This window comes from Aphelocoma coerulescens, chromosome 3 (assembly GCF_041296385.1).
Source record: "Aphelocoma coerulescens isolate FSJ_1873_10779 chromosome 3, UR_Acoe_1.0, whole genome shotgun sequence".
In the NCBI taxonomy this organism is placed as follows: domain Eukaryota; kingdom Metazoa; phylum Chordata; class Aves; order Passeriformes; family Corvidae; genus Aphelocoma; species Aphelocoma coerulescens.
The window spans coordinates 59,558,799-59,580,433 of record NC_091016.1 but is presented as its reverse complement, the minus strand read 5'-3'; the positions used below and the strand labels follow the sequence as shown (position 1 = coordinate 59,580,433).

General features: G+C 39.5%; 1 protein-coding gene across 2 annotated transcripts in view; it reads right to left on the bottom strand.

The window, feature by feature from the left end:
• The window catches only part of PDE7B (phosphodiesterase 7B), a 171,252-nt gene that overhangs the window by 34,664 nt on the left and 114,953 nt on the right, over positions 1 to 21,635 (bottom strand). For both annotated transcript variants that reach the window (XM_069010458.1, XM_069010457.1), the window contains one exon: positions 3,529 to 3,612. In XM_069010458.1, coding sequence (XP_068866559.1) covers positions 3,529 to 3,612 — 84 coding nt within the window. The remainder of the gene's footprint in view (positions 1 to 3,528; positions 3,613 to 21,635) is intronic.

The following is a 21,635-nucleotide window of genomic DNA, read 5'->3' as shown; positions in this document are numbered from 1 at the left end:
CCTCAAGTCTCATATGGGGCTTATTTTTCTCTGGCGGATGTCAGGGGCCACTGGGAGGAAGTGGTTTGGTTGCCCTGTCAGGACAGAAGGAGGGTTGGTGGGCTTGCCTCCAGTGGATCTCCACACCAGGCTGACAGACAGCAAGCAGCGGCTGCTGCAGCTTCCCCTTGCTGCAGGAGAGGAGCTGCTACATGGCTTTCCCTCAAGCTCCTGACTCAATGCCATCAACACAGAATCTGGTAGGTCATGCAGGTCTCTTTAAGTTGCAAGGACTAACTCTAGAGGCTGGGGCAAACATTCACTCCTCAGAAAACAGAGCCAAGGAGTCCTCAATAAGACAGGGCTATTTTACACTCAATTTGGTATTCCAGAGTAATCTTAAGAGTCCCCAGACCCATCAGTGCAACTATGCCTAGGAAAGCTTGCAACTAGGCAGAGAAAAGATGGGAAGATACTAAAGCCCTGCATCTCCCCCAGACAGCATTCTGGAAAATCCTCATGGTCCCGACAGCCTGGCAAAGACAAGGTGAAGTTAACACTAACTTTCTATATACTGCAGAGAATCACCAGAGGAATGTGTAGATGGTATCACAGATATTAGCTCAAACAGCAAGAAGCCAACATTAATCCAGTTGGCTTTGATTAGGGCTACAGAAGATCCCATTTTCAGAGTGCAGGAAGTTTTCTTATCCAAAAAGACTTGGTGTCTTAAGTTACACAGCAACTTTACTGTAGGACTCCAGAAAAAACAAAAGATATGGTCTAGTCAGTGTTAACCCTTAACAGACAAAGGAGGGAAAAATCCATTAGTTTGACTGAATCTGCAAGTACACTCAAAAAGAGTTACATTTAAGTAACCTTTAGTCTGACATTAAATATCAATGCCCTGTATTTTTTTTTAAGTGTGCATTTACATAATGGATATCAACTCTGTTCAAGAATGAGCTTCAGTGTTCTCCCTTACTTTAAAACAAGGCTGGTACTGTTATTTGGAACAGTATTTCAGATGAGAGATGGAACAATCACTATTTGAGCTCAGTTTGTTAGTGAGAAGCTGGAGTAATATTTATGCTGCATTTGTTGATGACCTCTGAGGATATTTACTATAAAATTTTCTCTGCCTCTTCCCTCCCTCACTCTAACATCTTTCAGGATACAGTTGCTGCCTGCCAGTAACTGCCCCCAAACAAAAGCAACAAGGTGACAAAATTTTACTTCAAGTATTAGTTGGGTACTTTTCAAGAAACTGTGCAGTAGTGACATTTACATATGTTTCTTTTTGATAGGATGAGCAGCACTGTGTTTTTTGCTGCTTATGTGCTTATGTTTTTTGCTACTTTTGCACAGTGGAAATGGATTTAACAGACAGATGTAGATGAACAAATAATACAAAAGCCTGTTTACTTCCTGGCAAAACACATCTGCATGCTCTGAGACTGAGCATCTTCATTTACTTGTAGGTCACCAAGTGAGCCAGGCCCAGCGCACTTGCCAGCTACACAATCAGTAGCCAAATATTTAGAAATCTCATGTCATTTTGCACTGAAAAATTAAGCCAACACTACTCCTTAGACAGAAAATGGTAAATATATAAAAACCTGAAAACCATAGGAAATCCCAAATCAGGATCACTGCTTTCCCTTACAGAGATCATGATCAGCCATATGGACTTATTTCAGATTATGGAAAAGCAGTACAAAGAGTAAGCTGGAGGTCTCCGTGACAGCATGGGAACATAAAACCCCAGGTGTCCCACCCTGCTGGACCAGAGGTGCACACACAAGGAGGCACCACTTTTCAGGTTCAGCAGTTATGGTTAGAGGGGTTATGTGGAGTGCCTTGCTCCTGGCATGATCGAAGGCTGACTATTCACCAGAACATCCCTTGCCATGGACATCTCCCTAGACAGCCCACGGACAGCACCAGCATTTCTCAGAAGCTGACAGGATTTGGAGGATGGTAGGATTCATCTACAGGGGTTAAAAGTGAAAGCCCATTCGCCAGAAAAAAAAACCTGGTAAGTTTTCTGTTTCTTTACCCATGAAGAAGAAAGAACAGAAGAATGGAATTTTATATAAAGTGTATGTATTCAAAATAAGTAATTTAGTCACATTTGATTATGAATATATATCCACTTCTGCTTCATGAATGAAAACTGCTTTATTTTCTCTCAGTCTTTATAAGGGCATGCATGACCAGTACTATTTCCAGCTAGCCTACACCTGATTTTTCTTCATGTTTTTCATTGGCAAGTCAGAACTAAACTGTCCTCAAAACTCTGCTCAAGCAGGAAGTTATTCTCTCTGTCCCAGGAAAACTGACGGACCCATCTTCCCCCTTATGTCTTTCTACATCAGCCGTATCAAGCTCTCCGATGGACTTACAACCCAGAAAACACCTTTAATCAGCAAGACTGATAGCAGCACGTGGCTGGGTGGCAGTAACTGCCAGTGTGGATGAATGCAGTCCCTCAGAGCCCGAGTCCTCCCTTTCCCAGGAGCTCCTCTTTACTCCTGACTCCCAGCCAGTCCTCCTGCTTTGCTTGTCCTCCCTTCCCCTTCCCCAGGCACCCAGACAAGGAGGTACAAAAAGGAGAATTCAAGCTCTGGTTTGACAATTGTTCTTTGATGAAAAGCACAACTGCCAGAAGCATGACAGTGTCAGCACTAAAACTGTTGGGGTTTCAGTCTGTTTTGATGAAGACAGTGAATAACAGTTTTTTTCAAAGGTTACATGGAAGGGTCTGTGCAGTACACAAGGACAAATCGAGATCTGCTTGTGTCTGAACACTGAAGTTAACACAGCTGATCCAGGCTGAATGCTACAGGGCCCAAGACTAAGGGGTCACTGATTTTTTATGTTATTTTTTACACACTCACTAATGGGTCTGCATCAGTATAGAGTCCATCAGGTGAAAAAAAAACCCAACAGGGTCTCGATTTTTTTTTTTTTTTTTAGATTTGCTGTCCTTTATTTACAACAGTGGCAAAACAACTTCAATAAAAATGAGGTTAAGATTATTTTTAACAGATGTTCACTGCTGGCCTGACCCAAAATCCATTGACGTCAATGAGAAGACTCCATGGGGCTTTGGATTGGGTTCTAATTGTTGGAAAAATTAATGTTATTATAAACCACTGGTCAGTGCTGTCACATGCTCCCCTTCTGTGCCAATTCTATATGACCGGATAACAGCCTCACATAAATCTGTTCCAACTGTTGTCTAAGAGGCTAAAGGACACAGAGGTTTATCTTTTTAATTCTGAACTGCCCCCTCTCCTTCCCCAGCACACCCCATGGCCCTACTGTATTTACATTTGACAAATTGAGCATTACGGACACTACTCAAACAATCAGAATATTTCACAGCCAGACACCGGGTGGAAATAATGGGAATTAATGCTGACTGTGTGAAGACAGCTGAGCTATATATATGTATGAGATGAAATACTTTGGTTTGCATATTTTCAATAGAGATTTTTATTTATTTGTATTTAAATACAGACCTGAAAGAAGGGTTGCACTTACTGTTAAGAAGACGGAAGTCTATAAATGGGTAGGAGCCACGGCGCTCGGAGACAACCCCTGTCTGACCTCTCACCCGTGCATCTCCTGCAAAACACAAAATCCCCAGAGACATTAGAAGGGGCAGACTTTCTCTGATGTTTTGATCTAGATCTATTTTTGAATACAAAGTGACGACATTACACTCCTCCAGTGGGAATACTAAGGTCCAAAAAATCATCTCCCATGACATCCCTGGGTAATTGGGTAAAGCAGTACAGCTGATCCTCTTATCAGAACAAAGACACAAAAAACCCTTCATAGCTGGCTGGGATTAAACCACAACATTATCCTATTGAACAGCTTCTTGCCCAGAAAGCAGACTCTCATTCCTTCAGCAGTAGTGCAGACATCTGGTTTTTTTTCTCAGGCAAGAACAGGTATGCCTCTAGGTAGGACTGTCATGGCTTCACATACAAAGCCTAGTCCAATCCTGGACTAGGCTCACAATCCAATTGACCTCCAAAGTTGTGGGACTGGTCTCAAAATCAACAGTTGATGAAAAAATCCCCCCAAAAAAGTATGAAGATGTTTTTGAAGTTAGGTGGGTGGTTTGTTTGCTTGTTTGTTTGTTTAACTTTCTGCTCTTTGAGCACTCTGGAAAATACAAGCCTTCTCCTCAAACACTGCTGCTGTTTTATGTAAGTGAAAACCTGATGTTCTCAGATAAGCATTACTCTCGAGCGTTAGTAAGTATATTCAAAGATGATAAAGTGCCAACACAATACTAAGAATTAGTACTGCTGTGCAATTCACACTGACTAGTTCCTGACTTACCATGTGATATTCACGAAAAAGGCAAAACTAATTTAAGGAGAAAAATGCTCCTCAGGATGAATAAGAGTTACAAAACCTCTCTCCAAGTAGACAGGAAGTAGTGGGAAGCAGATGTCATTTTTATGTTTCTATAACTTTAAGTAACTTGTAGTGCAATGTAATTGTTTCTTTACAGGCAAGTAACAAGACCAGAATATTAAAAATTCTTAAATAAGATGAAGTTTGGAGACTTTGGAGGTTCTAGTTAGAGTTTGGAGACTTTGAGGTTCGAGTTAGAGTACTCTAGTTCTTCACCATACTAATTCCTCTTGTACAGAAACAGAGACTGCAATATTGAAAGCATACCCACTGCACATCCTTACACAGCTCACACTGTAGTCCTCTCAAAGTTTGCAATAAATTATGAATTATTAGTTAGTTTGAATTGCGCTTCCTCTGGGATACAAATATAGCATCTGACTAATCTAAACAGTAATTTAAGAATTTGGCTGCTAGTGCTAGCTTCTACGGCTTGTGTTTAAAAACAAGAAAACATCATGTAGCATAAAAGAAGGACCTAGTTAAATGCTGGGGTTTTTTTCTATCTAATGTTCACTTAAAATGTGCTTACAATTATGTTTAAAGGAAGAAAGCCAAGTAGAATTATTAAGTTAAATATTTGAGGTGGAGAAAAACTTCTGTGCCCTCTAGGGGTCCTTAGAGATACGAAAGACACAAGAGTGTGCATGCAAATTAAAGAGTATTTCAAACACAGTCACTTTTGATTATAAATACAAATCTAGGTCCTCTCACCCTTACTTTCACTTTGCTTTTTTGTTTCCAGAGACAGAACACATGTTCCCTGTTCTCGGCTCCTGCCTGACAACCACTCTAAGGAACCAGTCCAAAGCAACTCAAGCTGCTGCTGACCCCACTTACCCCTCCCGATAGCAGGGGCAGGAGGTGCAAACCTCTACCTGCTCTTCAGCTGTTCCACTTCAAAGGTATGGTAATGCCGTGGGTCTACCTTCATCAGCAGTTTAAAACTACATGCAACTTGTGGCAAGGAAGGTATATGAACCCATCCCCCCGTGTCCTCGTGTTAAAGAGTAGAAGGGTGGAGCAAATAGCTGTAGAGTTTGTAAAACACCGACGCAAGATTCATCAGCACCCACAAGCCAGAGCCCATGAAGCAGCAGTCAGACTTAAAAGCATTGCTCTCTACCACAGGTAGCCCCATCAGATTGGCTCATGTGTGCAGAAAGAGTAAGAATGGCAAGCATATGGTACACATTATATAAACACAAAAAAATCAGGCAGGCTCGAGCCTGTTGCTAATACAGGCATCAGCAAATTAAGAATGGGTGTGAATTCAGAGCATGCCTTGACCAAGGCTTTTGTTTTTCTGTAGGCACCAATCAATTAACAGGAAACTGCAAGTAATCCCCTGCATTACACACTGATAAACATGTCACTTGTGACTGTATCAGCAGAGACATTAAAAAAGAAAACCAACAAACAAACAAGAGAAATTCAGACTCCAAAAATCTGAAAAAACACCCAAAGCATATAATACTATAAAACCGTCAAGACTGGTTTTCTTTCTAGACATGAAATAATATATCTATCAAATCAAAGGAGGTACTATAGTACTAGAGAAAAAGAAAATCACATACAGTCATGTATCAAAGATTGCTTAACTCTGATCTCAATAGTATGACCCCAAATTTTGAGGAAAAGAATGCTAAAGGTAGGTGGACAACTTTAAAACCAAAGAAAACACGATGTAGGCTTACCAAAAGTAGACCATACACGATACTTAATTACCTCAAATAAAATAGCTAACTGTTAGACAGAAGGAAAAGAAAGCAATACTGTAGTGCAATTCAACCATATGGACTTCATTAAACATACAAGAGAAGGCAAAAGATGAGTACAAAAACTGAAGACTAAAAATAAGAAGATATTATGGTACACTGAAAGGAAGCTTTTGCTTGGGAACAATTACCCCATGATCTCCATCAGCTTTAGAAAATTCATACTGGGAATGGTCCTAAAGAATTTTTATTGATGATCTTGACACAGAAGAGCACCAGTGATACTTGAGGATAACACAGTGCTGGGAGATACCAGGTATTAACAGCTATTTTAAATTAAGTTCACTGCTGCTGTCACCTTTTCTGTCCCAACTGCTGTGGATGCTCCTGGCAGCCCAGCTTCTTCCCGTGGTGCTGCTGTCTCATGTAGAACTACAGACTAGCCAAATTAGATGCTTATGTACACTATTCTGAGCAATTCAGCAAAGAGAGGGGAAGCAATGGAGCTATTGATGCCATTAGTAAATGTGAATGAGTTTTACTAACTAGCAAAGCCCAGGAACTGAAGTCATGGCAAACTGGTGATGATTCCAATCAGCTATTTGTGTAATTTTACATTTTTTTACAGACAATATAATTTGGGGTTGTCTCTAGCACTACAGGAAATCTATATGCAGAATAAATCTGCATCCCTGCTGACTTAGGAAAAGCCACTAAAATCTTTATATTCTTATATGATTATTAACTTTATCCTGAGGGAAGGCAAGTTTCTGATGAGTCGAAGATGTTATCAAGTAGCTCTACCTCATGAATTTGTTATTTCAAAATACTTCACCAGGTGCCACCTAGTCTCTCTCTGCATCATTAGAGAAAGATTAGTTAGGAAGTGGTGGTGGGCTAAAACAACCACACCTCCCTTCCTCCATTTTTTCTTGGCTCATGTATTTGGCAAATATTTATATACTTCCCTATTACTTTTAATTACATCTAAGTACACTCAACAGAAAGACTAGGAATAGGGATTTCACCAGATATACAACTTATCACATGGATTTTAATTTCCAAGAGGCAAGGGCCGTTCATGGCAACATGCTCGATATTATTTTTTTGCTTTGACAGATTACTTTGAAGCTGACTTTCACCAGTCTAGCAGACCTTTCCATCTCTTTGTCTCCACCTTAAAAATAAGGCTAAACAATTGTTCTGACAATTTATGCAATTAGCAGTTTTAGATAAATAATCCTTTTTAGAGCAAAAGGAAGGATTCTGTAGTAACAAGGCAGGAAATTTTGACAGCTCATTGTTTTCCCAAATGAAACAAGCAGGGTGAAGGGAAATGGTCAGGGTACAGGTTCTCCTTGACTGCTTTGGGCTGAAGATGCAAGGCTGGAACATCTGCAGCTGCAAACACCAGGGGTTGCATCCTTACAGACGCCAAGCTTCCACAAGATCTGCCAGCAGGGACATCTCCCAGGGGCTACTGTGCTCCTGAATTTTACTTTGTTCTTGTTAAAACAGACACTAATGCAAACCAAATAAGCCAAAGCAACCTACATAAGGAGCCAGTGCTGTGACTGACATGCATGACAGCATACAGGCATAAGAAAATCGGCTATGGGGCAAGAACCATGGCACTACTGCAGCCATAGCATCAAGGGCACTTCAAGATGGTTCAGAAGGGTTAAGAAAAAATGAGGCAGCTCTTAACTGCCTTTCACATCTGGAGGAAAGAGCCATCTGCACCGAGGAAAACAACTTCTCCAAGACTTGCCTGAAACGGCATGAGATTCAATTTCACTGAGCAAGCACAACAAATTAGGAGAGAAAATAGGGCCATAGCTGTGACAAAACAACAGAGTAGCTTCATCCAGCAGAAGTTAGGATGAACCACCAAATTATTGATTCTATTTAGTACACAGCTCCATGTGGTAAGTCAGGAATACCGCAGCAAATTCACAAGAGGTTACAAGTATTTATTCCAGTCAAGCTTTCTTACAATCTTCATTCCAGCATTTCTTAAGTTGACTGTTCAGTGCACATACTGCAGTGGCTGACAACTTTTCATGGAAAACCCAGCAGCAGGAGTAAGGCCTCTTGGGGGCTCCATGGAGCCCATGGCTCCTCCATTACTTCAGTTACGAAAAGCTTGGGATTTCTGACCTGAAGGAAGAGGACCTGACGATGTTTTAAGCATCAATCTGGTTTTAGTGGAAAGATTTCTAGAAGAGAGCAGTGTTGCTCTGTAAAAGTAGCAAACGCAGATGAAAAGTTACATTAAAAATGAGTACCAGAATAACTGGAATTATATTTTTATTTGAAGAGATCTAAGACTGGTTCATGGTGATTCATGATGCTGGTTTGGATTATTTTCATTCTGTTGCATTAGTGCTATAAATGTTACTGTAAATTCTTGTTTGTAGAAAGCATACAGATTTCTCACGTGCATCAGATCTTCTGAACAAAACCATTTCCTCTGAACAGACACAGAGAGATTGATTTAAGGGTTACAGACTCAGGACAACTTCCCTTTGCAGCACGAGAAACTGTAGCAGCCACCTCACTTTATTAATTTGTAAACATTGAATTTTTAAGCATGTAAACATTCCGAAATGTAACGTTTTCCATGCCGTATGCTGCACAGTTCTACTATTTCTGCTAATAGTCCTAATGAGCTCTGAAGTATTGATTTTATCCGATGTATTCTGCAGTTTTGTTTCAAAATGCTCTGCAAAGGAAAGAAACTGCTGGTACTCCCTTTTTCTAAAAAGGGGAAAAATGATGATGTAGAAACTGTAATTCAGTTTTGTAGACTTTTTTACATAGAAAATAATTTAACTTCCCTTGTAGTGGTCCTACCCTGTGAATGAATTATTTTTATTTATTTATTACCAGTCAATTACTTGAAGTTCAGCTATTAAAAATTCCTTTTCCAGCCGCAGATGAGACATTTCACGCATCCTCTGTTTTCTTAGTATTTTGAAGTGAATGACGGTTCTTATGTTCAACAAGAACTTACTGGTACTGCTTTACTGTATCTGCCAGCTCTAATTTCTGCCCTCCTTTACTGACCAAAATCCATACCACTGTTGTATCTAAACCTCTCAAACAGTACTATCACCACTCCTTGTGCTGATCAGTAAAATGATGTCAGTGTTCATAAAACCCTTCTCAATGCTGGAATTCTCTTGGTATGTCTTATGTGGACATAGAGGAAGACACTAGAATCTACAGGCATACCTTTAAACAGCTGACAAATGAACAAGTTAAATTAATATTTTACAGACACTCTTGAAATCCTCTCTTAAACCGTATCATATGACATCAGTGACTCTGGTGAAAAGACTGAACTGATGTATCTTGAGGCAAAACTCTTACAACATGCAGACTTTGTAAGAAGTTCTTGCAGATAAGTGAAAACCAAGAGGATGAGAAAACTGCCATAGAGAACCAGATAAGAGTAGTCATCAGAAATTCAGATACTGAAGCAGTACCCACATTTCCCTCTTCACAGACCTGTTTGCTCTTGCACGAGCAAATGTAGAGCCTGCAACACTAACATCTGACTGAAAAATTGGCCAGAGTCGACTGGACAGACATCAACTCTTTGTTGCATGAGCTAACAAAGGTAGGTTTCCAAACTGTCAATGTATTATATTGCACTGGAAATTCTTTCACTTGTTTTTGAGTTTGATAATGGGCTACAAATTATTGCCTTAAGGTCAAACGTATTTCCCACACTTCTAGGTCTAAATGAGTGGAGAGAAGTAGGTGCCTCCGCCCAGTGACTAATGCTGAAAGAGACTGAATTACCTTTCAAAGACCCATGTTTCTGACTTTGATGCAGATGGAGTCTAAGACCCTTTTTTTCCTAAATTAGATGCCATGATTATAAACAGAGCCTAAGGGGGGAAGAATCCAAGACCTCACCCACGAGGATTGTATTCATAGAGCTGAGACCACACCAAACCCCTTACCTGTGAGTATGCCTGCGAGTATGCCTTTCACCGTGATTATCCCTGTGACTATTTGGTAATAAACATAACAAATGCATCCACCTTTATCAATGTAGGCACACCCTCAAAACATGTATATACTGTGTACACTCATACAGTGTAGTATTATCCCACAGCTCAGTTAAACTAAAGCCAGCATTTGTTATGCAACAACCATCAGAGTACTGTTCTGGATAAAATGCAGTAACTTATCTCATTGATTCTACTGTGTGATATCTACTTAACTTTCAGTGTTTCCTAGATAAAAATACAAAAGTTAATATAAAAGTTTACATAAAGTGCTAAACCACAGGACATAAAGACAGAGAGGGAGTGTAAGAACAGGCAATTTGCACAGCCTGCTTAATCAGGAACTTTTCCTTTCAAAGACATGACAGATTCAGATACAGAAAGGAGCTTGCCAGTACAAATTTTGCAAAATTCAGCCAATGGCTCTCACATGCAGACAAGTGTTGTTATCTAGCAGGAAAGAATAGGGAGTTGTTGAACTAAAACCAGGAGACAGGTCTTGAAAAAAATAATCCAACAAGAAAGAATGGAGACCTGTATACAGCATTTTAAGTGCAGAAGACAGAAGTCATCTATCACCACCTCCATACTTGAAAGGCATGGTTTAGACAACCATCTTGACTTAAGTAAATATTTTCCTTGCACTGTATTGTAAAGAGCGAGCCATCTACTACCTAGAGGGGCTAAGGTCAATAGTAAGAGAGGAAAAGGAAGGCCTGGGAGAACAGTAGCATACAACTGGTGGCATCTTGAGAGTGTCTCTGCTGCAATCCCAAATGGAAGCACTCCGTCTGACTTCAGGCTTACCACACTGCTGCTGCTCAGCAGGGTTGGGGGAGTAACAGAGGTCCTGGGGCACTCTGCAGCTGACAGGATCCTCTTAGTAAAGTGGATACAACCATTCCAAGTTCTAATGCTAGGAACCACCTATTTGTATCTTGGAGTTTTGTATGGCATTACTGGTGTGCATTTCTGTCTCCAAATAATGATCACTGACTTTACAGGAAAAGTGCCCTATAGATAGGGCACTGAACTGTCTTGATATTCTTGTCTTCCTGAATGGTTTGATAGCTTGTAAATTGCTCTGCATGAGAGGATAGGAGCCATGTCAGCAGAATCAGGTTCCCGCATTGCCATCATTGCTATTACTCTAGAGCCCTGCTGGAAGGCAGCAAAACTTACTGGTTTTCCTACAAATGAAATTGAATCGTAACATTTTAAAAACTAAAGGATACATCCTGCAATGTTAAGAGCTGTAATAAAGGTAATAACAGCTAGAGCACAGTCGTAGCGACAGGTAGTAGGTTGCATTACCATGGCAACTTTGAACATAATATCTTACTGTCATTCTATTCCCATCCCTCTCCCAAATAAATTACAGCATAAATAAAAGAACATTATTAGTTATTCAATTTGAAATTTTTTGATTCAAGTCTTCAGCTAGACTCTCAACTACTGAAACAAACATGTATTTAATAATAAACTTCTAAGACATGTAGACTCCCAATTCCAAGTCATTAGGCTTTCATTTTGTGTAAAAGAAAAAGCACAAAAGATCAACGTTTTGTCTAAGCCCAATGCCAAAAAGAGGTATAGACTTCAAATCTCTACCCCCAGTGCATTAGGTGAGCATTTATTCAACCAAGTCTGCCTTATTTTCTGCATTCTCATTCCTCACCCACCAATAATATTTGTTAAGTGATCTCTTAAGCTAACTTTTCATTTTTTGTTCTACAATTTCCTCAAGAACCACTGTTTGTAAGTATACGCCTTTAATGAGTTGCACTGACTGAGCCACAAGGTATCATTCTCATTTTCTGCTAAGGCACTATTATGTTGGCAAGCAGAAAAAGGTTGATACTACAATCCATGTAAATCTAGCACAGCCACTGTTAAAAATGTGATATATTATATATACTTAATTTATGCAAAATAACAATTGATACAATGACATAAATATTAATGAAAAAACGCTGCTAATTCCAAAGTGGAACAGAACAAGTGGAACTTTTTTTCTTTTTTAAAATGTTCAATAATTTGGTATTAACATGTTTTGTTTCTGAGAAGAGAGAGGTAATGCTTGGAAATACCATGCAGGATGATAATCATAAGCCCTGAGCTCATTTCCTGGTTTCTTATGGAACAAACTGTTTTCTTTCCATGCCTCAGTTTTCCACTTCTGTGTTTTGGCTGAGTAGACAGTGAGTTCTCTAATGCTGGGCCTCACTGGTTCAACAGTGTTTTCTACCTGCAGTTTTGGTCCTGGTTGCTACATTAACACAATTCAAACATTAATTATCTCTTATTTTTTCACAACCAACAGTTAAGTTAGACAACACAGAAGAAAAGGAATGCAGAGGGGTGCCATTAAATCAAAATTTGCTTTCAACTCTTTAACGTGACACTTAAGGAAATTTCCCTCTATTTCCACAGCTTTGCCCACAAGATTTTGCCACCCTCCCATTCCCATTAAACTACAAAAGGCCCATGTTTAAAACCATAAGTAGTAATACAGCAATTGCCATTGACTACTTTTGGAAAGCCTAACATTAGCCAAAACCTCAAGTCTATCAATAGTTTTTACAGAATGGCAGTCAGCCTGTGGAGCCAAGAAGGAAAAGCACAAGACCCTCTGAATTTGCTGCCCTCTGATTTTGTGCTGAAATTGCACAGCTGCCATTTGCCTCACACAAGGAGACTGAGTCTCTGCTGATTCAGTCTGTCTCACTGTATCTAACGTGGTGCTTGCACAACCTGTTAAGGTGCATCAGTACCAAGCCAACATTGGAGATGAGTGAGACACAATAAATTTGTCTCAATCTTGTGCATTAACCACAGGATGAACCTTCCTTGTCACAGTCTCTGCATGCTTCATGTCCTCTTTTCCAGCTCTGCTCTGCACTATACATACATACATATTCACATGTATCCCTAACTCTTACGTGACCCTTCTTTCTCGCCTCAGACTCAGCAGTAATTCAGCCTCACATCTGCCCACTGCCTCCTCCTGAGGCTGGAGTACCATGCAGTGGTGTAGCAACCAGTCCAGCAGCACTAGCCACATACTTCTTCATGGGGCTACCCCAAGGGTCTTCACAGCTGCAGAGAGCAATGACAGGGAGAAGGAGGAAAAGGAAGCACTGAGCATTGGCTTGGCAGCACAGGGAGGTGCCTGCTATATCTTGCAGGAGAAGACTTTACTCACGACCTTAAGCTTTGCTCTGATTAAAAGCTGTATCTACACAGGAGACTGCAGGAACAAATGTCTGGAGGTTAATAACTTGAATTATTTTTGTATATTATATATTGCAATAAATTATTCTCTTTCTTTTGAATTCAAAAGAAGTATCTATGGTAAGTAACTGTGAGTCTTCCTTGTTATTTTTAAATTTGGTCTAGTATCTCCATGGAACGTACAAATACCTCCACTATTGATCAATAAGGCAAGAGAATTTTGTCCAAAATAAGCACTGGTTTTTAGCAATAAGGTAACCTTAGCATTATTTGCTTATTCAAGATGAGTATTTCCTGAGCCAGTCCTACGCTAGTCCACACCTTATCATGCAATACTCCTTAATCATAAAGCATTTTTTTAATAAAAAGATAGCGTAGGTAGGTAACGTAATTATTCAGAATGGAATCTGTTCCATTTTGATGCTGGATGCAAGAACAAAGCTGCATCAAGTGGAAGCTGAGCTTAACTGTTCTACTGTTTGGAAAATATTTTTCTCTTCCTGTTTTTTACACTGTATTTTTCAAATAATTCACTGGATCTAAAAAAAACAAAAACTGAAACAAAAAAACACCCACCAAAAAACACCACACCCAAATCATCAAATCCAGAACCCTAATCTGGCTATAATTTAGCAAATATGCTACCTCTTACACTTAAATAGATCACTGATCTGGATCACTCTTGCTTTGTACAATACATTTAAAATTTAAAACTTCAGAAAAGGTTGGCACAAGAGAAAGCTCTCACTTTCAAACATTAGCATAGTCTCTGTGCCCCGTTCCCTGTTATGGTTCAGTTACCTTATGTATCTATAGTCTGAAGTACAATTAAATAGCAGTTTACCTTTTTTCTTCATGGCACATTCTTAAGAGAGGTAAACACAAGCTGGCTCGAAGGAAAGTAATTGTCTACATGTGTCTGTAACTAAAAAACTCCTGATAAACACATCTAATTAGGTGCTTCCCATGGGCAAAGACTGGTTATTTCCCCAGAACCTGGTTTTGTGTTTCCTGGGATGGCTGAACCCTGACCATGACTCAAAGCAGTGGCAAGAGCAAGTAGCATTTGGGCCTCTTCCACAGCCAATGTGCTGGCAACCAGAGCTTCACCGAGCCCAGCAAATGTGCAAGCTGCAGCCAGGTAGCCTCTACCCAACTTCTTACGGCAAACATGGGCTTCCACTCGAGATCTTTATTCCAGAAACGGCAAAACTTTATCAGCTGAAAGGAAGAGCAACTAGCAAGATACACAGAGAGGGTTAAGCATGGCTTACCAAAACCAGACCCCCTCTCACCGTCTTCTTCCCTCATCCCATAATTATGTGCACTGAGTGTTGATTTCACTTTGACAGACAACAATGTCCCATAAGGGACCTGCACTGAACATCACCCTTTGTGAAGAAAGGCCAAGCATACCTGAGGAGAGGGAAATCCTGTCTTGCCCTGGAAACAAATAGATTATGCTGGGGCCCTCACTGAGGAGGATGGACAGAGCAGGGGAGAGAAAGCATTTTTCTCCTTCCTCCTACTCTGCACCTACTTCCACAAGAAGTCAGGAAAAAATCTGGTTTTCAGACAGTGAACTCGCTGCTCAACATTTGCATCAATACATATTTGATTAATAATCTTCCAAAACCACCATGAATGGACAAATCCATGAATTAACATTCTAAAAATTGTACAAATGATTCATCTGCTAATTGGCCCAACCTAGCACTCTCCATTTATGAACAACTATACTGGAGCTACACCTAGAGACTATCTGCAATTCAGGCCCACTGTGGCATAAACCTTGCCAAAATTTTATTTACTGTGTCAGCATCAAGAAACAGGAGGCATATACAGGCAACCCACTGTGAAGGCAGTCAGCAAGGAAGCTTTTTGGGGATGTTGGCAGTCCAGGGCATGCTGCCATCATTCCCTTTCTGGAAGCCAAGACACACAGTACTATCTTCCTGTTTCATGTCTTCCAATTACTTCATCCTTTAAGAAGCACCATTAGTAAATATATTTAATTTTTTAAGGTTAGCTTTGTATTTGAAGTTTCCACTAAAAGCCCCATGCATTTCATCCCTGTTTTTAGTTAATACAGAAAAACGACAAAACCAAAACAGCATCAAAAACATTAACAACATTTCAAATTTTTTACATGAGAAATGCCTGGTCCTCTGATGGACAGCATACAGTGCAATACTGCCTTTCTCCACAACCAGGACTGGAAACAGAAGCTGAGGCTTTTGTCTCCTGTGTTTTAACATACTCTTAGGGAATTCAAATAGTTGCTCAAATCTTTCAGAAAGAAGAGAGAACTGCAATCTAAAACTTGTAATTCAACAAACACAGATAGTTTTTTGGGTGGAGGCAAAGAATACTGGAGATGTTTTTATAAATCCCAAAGGAACAATAAACTACACAAAGAGTAATTTAATTTTGTTTTGTCTCAAAATTTACCTTTCAATTACAGCTTAGCAACCCAAGAGTTCTGTCTTAGATATTGAACAGATCCTTTTCTGAGCAATCCAGCTCCTCAGGCTCCTCCTCAAATAGTATTTTAAAGGAGAAAGAACAAGACAGTGCTTCAGTATTTGCTCTTCACAAACTCCTGTAAATTCCAATAGAGAACAGCTCTGGCAGAGACCTTTTGGCATGTGCATGTGAAGACACATAAAAAGTATTTCTCAACTCATACTCTTGTGCAATTCATATTAAGCAAAGATTTTTTTTTTCTTTTTGTTTTGCATTTGGTGGGGGGTTTTTGTTGTTGTTCTGAGAATTGAAAGACCTAACAGAAAAAACAGTAAGATTTCTTTTTCTTCAAAATAGATCAGCTTGAATAAACATTGAGTATAACTTAAAGCAACATTCGGAAAAAAGGTTGTTTGTCCTACAGTCTACCTTAACAGTATATTCAGAAGCTAAGGGTTAGCAAAGAAAAATCAAGATCTGTATGAAAATAATCTTAACTAGTTAGACTCTACTTCCAAGTGATATCTAATATAAAGGTTCTGCAAATTAGGTTTTAAATTACTACAGAAAAGCAGTTCAGAAACTCTGCTAGAAAACTTACAAGAACCTTCTTTCCTCAAATATTTGGCTGGCTGACTGAACCAGTGAAACACTTACCTAAACACTTGGAAATTTTGAAAAAGTTAAATTTTAATTTGGTTCTCATCTACTGATGAGAAAGTCCACGAAGATTTGTAAGAATCAGCTCATCATTATCACATTACTGAAGAATGTAATAAAATTCTGTCTATAGCTGTAAAACTGACTAATGTTTTGGACCAGGCTGTAATACCAGATGTATATTACTGGGAAAAAGACTGTATTCCATTAGTCCCCACACAAGTGTAGTTAGGTAATATACACTGTATTCACAGCTATTCAAACACAGATCCTGTACCAACTATATGGTGAAAAACATTGATTAAAATTCTACCAGCTAACAGAACTGTGCCTAATATCTTTACAAAGGACGTATATTCCAGTTCACCTTAAAGTAAGCCTCCAGTTTTATTCCTCCCCAATACCAAACAGCTGAGTAATTCTCTCTCCAGAATGCAACATGATCCATTGAAGCAGGAAGGGACTGGTATAGATAAAAATAAATCAATTCTGCCAGCACCATCTTACTTGTTTAGTACACTGCAGCTGTGAGCTCATACTTCGAATTAGTTGTTTCAGAATGAGATGTTCTTATTTTCTCAGTCTTTTTGAGATAAAGCTCAGCAGAAGTTTGTTGGGGTTTTTCCCCCTGGATATAGGAAGAACAGTTTTTCCTAGATCTCAGATATCAAGTACTGGTGCCTTCAGTCCCTGTGTTGGCTCCTGCAGTCGCTCTGAGATCTGCTGGCCCATCTCCAGGTGTCCCACCAGCCCTGGACATCGAGAGATCTCATGCAGAAAGGCCAGTGGAGGTGGTGGCTACACGTGGTTACTCCCCACAAAGGAGCTGAACAGCCTGCCCTGCTTTTTCACCTGAAAAGACAATCTGATTTTTCTGAACTGACTTTCCATTTGTATAATAAAAGAGGAAAATAATTTCAACTCTGTGGAAAGGAGAATGAGGTTCTGTGAGTGACCTAGTTGCTTTCCCATTCCTTGATCACCTCTGTGACCTCATTTTCCAATCTCAGTAACTGCCATCATCGCTGCGGATCCCAGAAAAGTAAATGTGTTGGTCTGGGCAGGTATTGGGAGTAACAAGAAGAAAGAAACAGGTTGTCCTGAGCCTTCCACAGAAGGAACAGCTGATGCAGCACTCCCCCAGGCCCCTGAGGCAGCGGCAGCAGTCACTGTTCCCAAATCTTTCATTTTCAGAAACTGAATTGACTGCATCTGCATTCAGACACTGCAAAATCTGCAGATACTGCAGGAACCACTGCGGTCAGTGAAAAATCCAAGTTGTTGGCACTGGTGAAGGGTGAAACAAACTCAGGAAAACAGGATCCTACCATTACTAAAAAAATATGCTATTCTGTTTGCATGTTACTGAGGAGCCTTGAAATTTCAGATCAGAAACTGAGTTGGAAATTACAGCTTGTAAAAATTACATGTAATCAAGACCTTGATCCAACAGTCTCAGAACTCCATCTCCTAAAAAGAAGCAGAGACACCCAGCACTCCTAGGGACACTCATGTCAGGCTGTGAGGAAATTCAGCTGAGACAAACACACTTTTCAAAAACTAGACCCAAAAATTCACTTACATTTTTTTTTTCCCTAGTCAGGTAAATACTTAAAGTGGAACAGACAGAAAGTGCAAGAAATTGAAGTTAATATACACTTTTCTAAAATGAAATATATGTAACTGTATCCATCCTAAACAGGCTAACACATACAAAGGAAAAAACTACATTATACATTAATATCTGGAGATATTAGTGAAGAATGGAGAAACTGAATTGGGTTTTAGCAAATCACTAAATCGCTTTCGGCAATACCTGTCTAGCAGATACAAACGGTAGGATATCAGAGTTTCTTTCTCTGTAAAATGGGCATCTCAGAGAAGAGCATACGTAGCTCAACCAGAGTAGTAGAGAGGCTGTTATTCGAGTTTCTTTCACACCTACAAGGTACTGGAAAAAGAAGCACCTTTGCCAACACCCTTTGTAGCATTACTTACAATCCTCAGAAAATGTGCATAATCATAAAAATAACAGTAGTCACAGAGTACAAGTGTTTTCATTACATTTATGAGAGGGTGGAGAGAGCCAGGGGAGATCAAAGCCAACTATTCTACATCTTTCTTCAGTGTTTCGTTCAAGTGTCTTTCCTGTATGTATTTTCTCTGAGATTTTATGTACTAAGTCTTACCATATTTTCAGTTGAAATGAAGTAAATTTTAGCTCTCACGAAAACCTGTGTCATCTAATCAATACTGGAGCAGGCAGTACTATGAGAATTTTTCTATAAATATTAACATTACATACAGTAAAAATAAACATACTGGAAGAACTCTCCTACACCACAGGGCATCTTCAAATATCTTCAGATGATTTCACATTCTAGTTCTTGAAGGACAACATATTCCCTGAACAAAACAGTCTTACATGTTTGATAGATGCTGAGAAGGAATTCTTTAACAACCTTAATTCTCTAATCTTATCAACAGTAATAAATAGATATGAAATATATTTATTTTATTGAAAGCTATTCTGCACATGTAAGAAAGCTTCATCTCTATCCATTCTTCAAAGGCTTTTAATATTTTACACAGTAAAATAAACTTTCAGCAAGACCTTATCTTTTTCTGTCACATCAGTATGAATTAATTTGAGGGAGGGGGTTCCCTTCCCAATATGTGGGTTTTTTTCAAAACACCAGGCATGTAACATTTCAGATTTATCATAATTAATTTTATACCCAAAGACTGCCAATGTGTGTTTGCTATTGTTTTTAAGAGTAAAAGTGGGTTTGTATAAACAACCCTACATCATCTGCCTGGCAAGCTATCAGCTCCATCTGTGAGCAGCCCTTCAGTTTGGAAGTTCCTGCCTAATTACTGCAGACAAATGTTGTCCTGCTGTAGCTGTAGACACTGTAGAGGCTCCTGCCATGTTAATTAACTAGCTTAAAGACATTCCTTTTATGGACTGTAAAACCTAGAAACACAGTAGAAATGCAAACCTCACCTTACCTCAATTTTTTTTTCCTAATTTTCTCTATATTCCCTGCTAGATGCTCAGTAGAAATTCAGCCTCGTTTGGTGACAAGTATGTTTAACCTCTCCTCACCCAAGCAGTCCTCTTCAGATGGCTTTGGGCAACTACTCTGAGAGACCAGCATATTGCATACTTGCCAGAGACTAATTTCACTAAAGTAGACTAATAATGCATGGCAATGATCCATGATTTCTCTGAAGGTTATACTGACAAAACAACAAGTGGCAAAGTTGGCCATGAATTAAATCAGACTGGTATGGGATTTGAGTAGCCAGGTGCCTGAACAATCCTCCAATGGGAAAAAAAGCAAAGCACAAAGAGAGGGGAAATAGAAATATATATTTACACGCATGTAAAATACATATTTATGTATATAAAATATATACCTAAACACATTTCAAAGATTTTTAAGATGTGACGTCTCCCACAGCAGTGAATTGGTAAGGTAGTCAAAATGGTTTCTGTGTAAATTATTTTCTCAAGGGAAACAAAGGTCTAAACACTGCAAGTATTTAGGGAACATGACCCTTTCCTAAAACTTTATTTACTAGTAAGATCCTAAGATGAAAGAGTTTGACAAAAAGATTCAAATTGGGAAAATAAACTGTCCTTTCATTCTCTCATTTACACTTTTATTCTGGCTGAGAAAACAGATGTTCAGGGATTAACTGAAAGGAAACATATGCCCTGCCCCAGTTATGTCTTCAAGAAACACCAAAGAATTTTTATGTGATTAGTGGTAAAGGTCACAAAACATGTAGGGTTTTTAAACTAGTGTTAGGGGTTGCTTTCCTTCGCAAAGCCTTCTACAAATGGTCAGACAGAACCTGACTGGTCCAAAATACAGGTAGAACACCAGACTTCTCCAGTTAATGCAAGCAAGATGTGAAGGTAAAGTAGGTTCAGTTCATTCGTACACAGCTATAAATACAAAGCCCATTTCATAAATGGGAAACTAATGCTGGAAACTGAAACTGACTTCTGAGAATCCATTAAGTCCAAACTCCTTCACATCGAACACTGCTCATCCTTCACTCTACTATTAATTAGAACATTTAGTTTACACTATGGTGTTTTGGTCTCCAAGAGACTTCTGCACTTCAGAACAAAGGTGGAGAACAGGATGGCACCTCAGGTTTCCAGTACCTGAAATCTCTGCAACAAGCAGGTAAGTGCTGTGCCCAGACGACTGCAATGAACAAATGAAAAGAGTCGTGATCCCCAAACGTGACTTGTTTTAAAGTACATTAATGTTGAAATTGAAAAAGTTCCCATATTTATACTCAGGTCACCAAATGATCCTACAACATAGCTCTGAGTTTCTGTCACACAAAACATCATACCCTTTCTGTTAAGGTGCAGAGATGGACCTGACTTTTGGGATTCTCCTAATGCAGTCTAATGGATAGGCAGCTCCTGAGTCTGGGCTCCAGTTCACGAACAGGCCATGTCCTACTGCCACTTTGTTTTTCCACTTGGAACCAATAAAAGGTGAATCTTGTTGTAAGCCAACTGAAGCCTTCCATCTATCAGGTCAGTGCACACTGCCCTACAGTAGTGTTTCACCAGCTGTAAGGCAGAGGTGGGAGACAAGAGTCATTAACTATAACCTACTCATAACTAAGGGAAATACTGAAACAGAGAACTGAAAAATCAGATGAAAATTAGCAGAAGAGCCAGGAGCAAACAGCATTATGTCCTTGAAGTAAGGGAGCATTCATACAGAATCTATTCCATCTTCACAACCTATAAATAGTTATCTCTTACAAGACTTTTGAACCTCAAATTACTAGATTTCATTAAACCTTCTCGGACATCAGTAAAAAAAGGACATCTTTCCTATGTGGGAGGTATTAGACCTGAGGAGGTCCCACTGATAGGTAGAAAATAAGTCACTTTGAAAAAGAACTTTGACATTGCTTGAAGCAAAGACAGCAGTCAGCATAGAGAGCGTGGATGCTAAATGGCTGCAATGCACTCAGTAGGTTACCAAACAACTACACAAAACAAAATGGCAATGCACATGCACACCCAAAATATGTACCAGGCACACAGATACTGCAGTACAGATGGCTGCTC